Source organism: Charadrius vociferus, unplaced genomic scaffold (assembly GCF_000708025.1).
Source record: "Charadrius vociferus isolate BGI_N301 unplaced genomic scaffold, ASM70802v2 scaffold163, whole genome shotgun sequence".
In the NCBI taxonomy this organism is placed as follows: domain Eukaryota; kingdom Metazoa; phylum Chordata; class Aves; order Charadriiformes; family Charadriidae; genus Charadrius; species Charadrius vociferus.
Genome location: NW_009648332.1, coordinates 21,826,431 through 21,833,698, shown reverse-complemented (window position 1 = coordinate 21,833,698; position 7,268 = coordinate 21,826,431). Strand labels below are relative to the sequence as shown.

At 35.9% G+C, this 7,268-nt stretch overlaps 1 protein-coding gene across 1 annotated transcript in view; it reads right to left on the bottom strand.

Moving 5' to 3' along the window:
* Positions 1 to 30: 30 nt before the first annotated feature.
* The window catches only part of ZBTB41 (zinc finger and BTB domain containing 41), a 15,263-nt gene continuing 8,025 nt past the window's right edge, over positions 31 to 7,268 (bottom strand). The window contains exons 6-10 of the mRNA XM_009884799.1: positions 4,863 to 4,958; positions 4,224 to 4,330; positions 2,664 to 2,769; positions 1,584 to 1,672; positions 31 to 804 (exon numbers count right to left, since the gene is read on the bottom strand). Coding sequence (XP_009883101.1) covers positions 161 to 804; positions 1,584 to 1,672; positions 2,664 to 2,769; positions 4,224 to 4,330; positions 4,863 to 4,958 — 1,042 coding nt within the window. The 3' untranslated portion in view covers positions 31 to 160. The remainder of the gene's footprint in view (positions 805 to 1,583; positions 1,673 to 2,663; positions 2,770 to 4,223; positions 4,331 to 4,862; positions 4,959 to 7,268) is intronic.

Below are 7,268 nucleotides of genomic sequence, written 5' to 3'. Positions count from 1 at the left end.
TGTGCCTAAATGTTCGAATATTATGTAAACAAACCTGATTTTCCAAAACTACGCAGAAGACTCATGAGTCCAAATAAAATATAAAATATAAATCTTAATTGCCTTATCAGCCTTCTGTTGGCTAACGGCTTAGTAAATTGGGTGGAATGTTATGGTCTGATCATGAATGTTCATTGTTTGAAATATTCTGTACAGTAGGAGCTGTATCTAGCCCCAATAAAGTTCCAAGATATGACTGGTCTCTAGGATCCAACATTTGCTCAGGCCTTACAGGATGAACAATATTTGCGGGTTGTGGAGTTAGAGTATATTTCTCTAGAAATGACAGATCTGTTGCTCGTTGATAATCTGTCTGCTCGGGTTGTGGAGGAAGAATGCCATGTGACTGAGTAGTATGCTGTACTAAATCAGCTTGCGGATCAGGCATTTGAACTGGTACCAGAGTTACAGGCACACATACTTCTGTAGATACATTCTGTAGCAAAGTTTTGGCTTCTGATTGATATGCTTTGGACTGTTCCACGTAGTCTTTAGCCTCAGTTTGGTAAACTTTGTCATCAGAGGTGTACTGCACTGGTAAGGAGACTAGCTTTTCCTCTGAAGAAGATGTCAATGCCTCTTCTGCAGCCTTTGATCCATGAACATGATCGATATGATATTTCAGCTTGTCTTTTCGTTTAAATGTTGCATTGCAGTGTTGGCAATTAAAAGGTCGAGCATCTGAATGAATAACCATGTGTTTTGTTAACGTCTTCTTAATTCTAAAAGACTGATTACAGATTTGACATTTGTACGGTTTCTCGCCTGTAAAGACAGAGAAGTAACAATTAGTTATTCTGGAATAACACCATGTCACACATAAATATGCAAATGCACACATGGATCATGGCTCAGAGACCTAGTGTAAAACAGTTTTACTGAAAACAAAGAGCATGTGTTTAGTATCAACTTTGGAATCGAGGGAGCCATTAGAAGTTTGTTTAGAAGTTATACTAGCATACCCTTCTCCTTACCTACAGTTCTCTCAATACTTGGGATTTCTGTCAGGTACACATGAAGACAATCAGAATATAAACCAAATAAAAAAGAACAGTCTTTAAACTGTTATGATACTGGTATTAAATGAGCTTAATTTGTACTTCTATACATTTCAAAAAGACAATGATTTTCCTAAACATAAGGCAGGAAAAACAAAGTCAAACATATAAAGACATAAACCTTTCTAAAGGGATTTCAAATCCTTGCTTAGATTACCCCTTGAAATGTAGTATTCTCTGGATCACAAAAATGATTAGAAGGTCTGGGTAAATTTGGCAAGAGCATCCACCACTAAACTAAAGGAAGAGGTGCAGAGAGCAGACTACAAACCTGTGTTGAGGATTATCAGCATTTAAACTGATACATTCAGAAGGTAGTGTTCAGGAATGACGAACACATGAGAAAAGAAAGGTCTTGCTGCTTCCTGCTACTCTTGCCCTGAATGCTCAACAACCATAACATAATGAATAATTCCATCTATATTCATGCATAAAAATACATTCCTACGTGTTTTGTGGTTTTGTTTGCATTTATTTTATTTTTACCTGAATGCGTCCTAAAATGCATTTCCAAACTTGATTTCCCTTTAAAAACTTTCTTACAGACTTCACACTGGTGAAACGTTGCTTTATATCTTTAAAGAGAAGACATTTTGTTAGATACATTTTTCTTAAACTAATTAACAATAAAGCTATGTGCACAGTCTTTCCTGAAATCTTTACCTGCAAAATAGCTGAATATCAGAGTTTCCAAATTTTCTCACTTATATTCCTATTTCCTGGCTTCCATATACCAATAAGGTCAATTAGATTTTTTTTTGATATTCAGTCTTATTCTCTGCTGGGATTGGCACTTAGTATTCAAAGCGCAAAAGCCACTAAGACTTATCCTTAGGTAACATTTTTTGCCCAGCATCCACAAGAGGCTTTTACTTTGACAGAATTATGCCATAAAAAAAAGTACTAGGAGTGGTTTAGGCTATTGACCACCAAAAAACCCAAAGAGAATAAGCAGATGATGTACTGTACTTTCAACATAGACACATCTGTAATGGGTTCTATGCAACGCTAATGAGGACAAGCAATTAAAACACATCATTTGAAAAACAACTAAGTCTCAGTGTATTTGAAAATCTCTGCAAGGATTATTTTTGGAGCTCAAGAATTTAAAAACCCTCTTGCATTTTCAATTTAAAGACATAACTTGGGTTTCAAAGTTTTTACCTCCTTTCAGAGCCACTAATCTGCTACCAGCTTCTAAAATACCTAAGTGTGCGATAGTTTTCACAGTGCTTCAATGATGTCTAATAATTCAGTCTTAACTAGTCTGCAATGACAATATTACAGCAAATCATCAATTTAGAACAACATTGAGACAGCTAATGACAAATTAAAATTTGATCCTTTTAATGTTTTTATTTTATTTACTTAATTATGCTACAAAGAATACATCTTGCTTAAATTGTGAAGGCAATTTCAAACCATAATAACGATATCTCTATCAAGACTAAGGTAATGCGCATAACAAACACACAGACTACTAGAATTCTGCATGAACATGCAAGCCCCAACCAAATCAGTTACAGTACAGAAGTATTTATGCAGCTATAAAAACCCCATACTTACTTCTGCCAAACTTTTTCTCCTAGATGTACACTTTTATAATGAACAGTAAGGTGATCTCTACGACCAAAACACTTTCCACATTCCTCACACTGATGTGCTTTTTCACCTACAAGGGCAAAATTCAATACATTTTGGTTAAATCTTCTGGAACTTATTAAATGTCTAAGAGCTGTAATCGTAAGACATACAGTAGATTCATATTCACAAAGTCCAGCCAATCAAGCTCTTCCATACCTTACTCTGAGAAGGATACTCTGTTATCAAAGAACAAAATTCAGGAAGTAAGTTGGTTCTACCAGAGTGAGGATTTTTACCATTTGTTATATGCGACTTTTACTGACTGTTTGTCATTTTTACAGAGAAATTCATGTTCATAAGTTAAGGGACACTTCCTCAAACACCTGCTGCATGAGACGCACAAATGAATGACTACTCTCTTCATTATGACCTGAAATGCGGTATCTTCAATAATTCAGGGGCTTGAAAAGAGAAGTTTATTTAAACATACCAATTATTTTCAGCTAGTAGTTTTTAGAACTTAAAATTATATCACAGTATTTATCTTTTTAATTATCCTGATTTCCATAGTTACCTTTTTCTTTTATGCTGCTGTTTAAAAGTATCTTGATTCTTTTTAGTCATCTTGAGATCTTCCACAAAGTGGCAGAATATTTCTTCTCATGTAAGTAGGAGGAGTGTGGACAGTCAAAGAATGTAACTTTCTAGAGAGGGGGAAAGCAAATAGAGTAGAAAAGAGGATTTTTTTTTGTACTTGAGTTTTCAAAGATTTCTTTATTTTATAGCAGACATTATGATTGCAAACACCAAAAAAGAAGCTGTCCTTCACAATAAAGGCTGAGGAAGTTTAGACTCTGATCACTTTCATATTTTCATGCTGCCTAGAAGGTATTTTGCCTCCTAGAGGGCCACATTCCCTTTGGATCTCGTTCTGAAAACGGAGAAGTCCCTAGTGAATTTTCGCTCTTCCTATACCTTTTTTGCTCTCAGTACAACAGAAAGATATTTTTTTCTTCCTCCTGATAATCCCCATCTCGTTGTTCTCAGGGCTGACTCCCACCAGCTTCCTTCCCTTCCTTCTTTCGCGTAAGAGAGACTTCAGAAACACCTCTTAGATGTTCTTACATTAAAGTGATCAGTGTACAAACTTGGACAGAGACTGACAGCTTCTTTTGTGTTGGGGTAATGATGTTTCACACAATTGCTATTAAAAAAAAGAAATCTGAACTCATTAAAAAAATCCTCCTTTTTCACTTTTGCTTTTTTTTTTTTTTTAATTATTATTTTTAAAGCAATTCACTGTTGTTACATGTTTTTGACTGTCCCTCGGCTTTCTATGGTAACATGGAGGAAACACTTGGCTTTTAAACCTTAAAAACATTTAAGATTAACCCTCCTTTAACAGACATTAAAAACAGTGAGAGGAACTTTTATCAGGCCTAAAACATTGCACGTACTGAAAAAAAAAGCCATAATTAATTTTTTATTTAATCTTATTTCGAAATGATAATTTCAAAGCCAATTTTCAAAGAAAATGCCTACCTGAGTGTATTTTTTTGTGTTTTGTCAGATGGTCATGTCGAATAAATGTTTTCCCACATTCTTCGCATTCATATCTCTTGTCATCATGGTGGACTCTCAGATGAAGTCTGTATATTTATAGTCATAAATATAACCATAAAATACGGTGTTGTTAAAATACAATTTTGTTAACATAATCTGTACTGCTATTTCATTGCAAAATACCAGAAAACAGTCTCTTTAATGCTTCACAGAGGAATTAACTTTCAATTGAGGTATGCTTAAACTGCTCTTAGAAGGCGAGAGAGAACAGAGCTAAACTCTCATATCTGACATCAATTTAGGAGGATATTTTAGTCCTCCACTTATTTTGTCTTTGAATAACAAAGATGTCAAAGGTTCAGATGTGCAAGACAGTCAACTTTGATACAAGATTTGTATGGGATTCTGTCTGTTTAAACCACTAACATCTTGTATTAAAAATTAAATTACTTCTCACAGGTTATTAATACACTTTCAATATTTAAGCATGTTTAAAGCATTTACTAATGCTCTCAGATTTGGAATAAATCAAAACACATACATTATGAAGAATTTTGTTGATGACATGAATGCATATATGTCACTAAGCGAGACAGCTTATTTAATAAAAATCTGTACCTGTAAGAGCTTCCATGACGAAAACTCTGCCCACAAATACTACAAAGATGAGGCTTCTCTCCACTGTGAATTCTCAGATGTTCTTTCAAAGTTGTTCTGTTTAACAAAGGCAGTAAAATTTAATTTTAAGCAATATCACTGCCCCTTTAAAGTGTAACAGACTGGCAATTTCTCAATTTCTTTAACTCTATGGATCACAACATATGCAAATAACTGCATCCATTTATTCAGATACACACGCTTATACATACATTCAAAGGTAACCTATCCACTATTTACTGAACCAGCTGGGTCTAGAAATAATACAAGCAAAGAAACAAAACACTGTCCCAACATATTTTGGACAACATACATTAAAGAACACATAATTTTTGACACTACTTTACATGTAATGATTTCCTTGTTACTATATGTATAAAGACAGAGGTTTAAAGTCAGACTTGAAGGAAATCTAGATCATGGATGTTAATTTAACCTAACTCAGCACACAACTTATTTAAAGACATATATATTTGTACACACATACATATACATACATAGAATCATCTAGGTTGGAAGAGACCTTTAAGATAATCAAGTCCAACCATGAACCTAACACTGCCAAAACCACAACTAAACCATGTCCCTTAGTACCATGTCTACCCGTCTTTTAAATACCTCCAGGAATGGCGATTCCACCACTTCCCTGGGCAGCCTCTTCCAATGCTTGATAACCCTTTTGGTGACTAAATTTTTGCTAATATCCAATCTAAACGTCCCCTGGTGCAACTTGAGGACATTTCCTCTTGTCCTATTGCTTGTTACTTGGGAGAAGAGACCAACCCCCACCTCGCTACAGCCTCCTTTTAGCTAGCAGTAGAGAGCAATAAGGTCTCCCCTCAGCCTTCTTTTCTCCAGGCTAAACAACCCCAGTTCCCTCAGCCAATCCTCATAAGACTGTGCTCTAAACCCCTTACCAGCTTTGTTGCCCTTCTCTGGACACGCTCCAGAATCTCTGTGTTTTCTTGTAGTGAGGGGCCCAAAACTGAAGATAGTATGCGACGTGGGGCCTCACCAATGCCAAGTACAGGGTGACGATCACTTCCCTAGTCCTGCTCACCGCACTATTCCTGATACAGGCCAGGATGCTGTTGGCCGCCTTGGCCACTTGGACACACTGCTGGCTCGTATTCAGCTGGCTGTCAACCAACACCCCCAGGTCCTTTTCTGCCAGGCAGCTTTCCAGCCACTCTTCCCCAAGCGTGTAGCACTGGGGTTGTTGTGACCTGAGTGCAAGACTCGGCACTTGGCCTTGTTGAACCTCATACGACTGGCCTTGGCCCATCGATCCAGCCTGGCCAGATGGCTCTATGTAAGTCTACTTTTACTATCACCTTTCCAATGTTAACAAAAAAAAAAAAAAAAAAAAAAAGTGCATGCAGGTGAAAATTCCTCTTAAGCAAAGGAATCAGACAATAAAATTTACTGTATACACAGCTAGTAAGTGTGTGAACTAAACAAAAGAGAAAATTATTTGATCTCCTCTCAGTACTTTTCAAAGATATTTTATATGCTTTACACAAAAAAATTATCTTTTCTAATGAGAGCAACAACATCTAAATATTCAACTGCCTTACATAATGTGAATGAAACTTGAAGTGTGTAAACACACTGACTTTTTTTAAACAGAAATTCTTCTTGCAGTTCAAATTGAGCTTTATAGAAATGAAAGACTATCTGTGCTTTATAGCTTGTTTGTTTACTATTTCATTATTACAGCAGTGCATTTTCTTTTAATATGTGCATACCCTATTGACCAAACTACTAAAAAATACACACTACCAACAAAACCCATTAGCGACAAATCTTCCTCTTACAATACTTCCAGGGGTCTTTGCCAGTCATTGGAAAACAAATGAAACATACTGCAGTACACAAACTCAGATCTTTTCATATTCTCCAAATAGAACATAACTAGAATCTTAGTCACAGTTATTGAGATGAAGCTGTACTCTGTCAAAATAAAAAAAAAAAAAAGGCTTATTGTTTCAGAACCTAAACGTAAATCACCATTTGGAAAACTTACAAGATCTCCTTTATAGAGCAGTGCACTGAAGCCACGTTAACAACCATTTAAAATTCATATTTTTTCCCCCTCATATGTGTAGAATAGAAATGTGGGGGGAGAAATCTTATTTCTACAGCTTTTCCATGCTCTTATTCTATATACTAGAATTTATGAGCCAACTTTTAGAGCTTCCACTTTTCAAAGAGCTGAATCAACATTTTTTCCTCCATGTAGAGAAGCAGCAGCAAAGGTTGTACAGATCATTCCATCTTCCATGAAACTGTTTGTAGATGTCCAATTTCTTCTTAGCGATTCTCATCAGTGTTTCTCATCTTCCTGCCCTCATCAGTGTATTTACC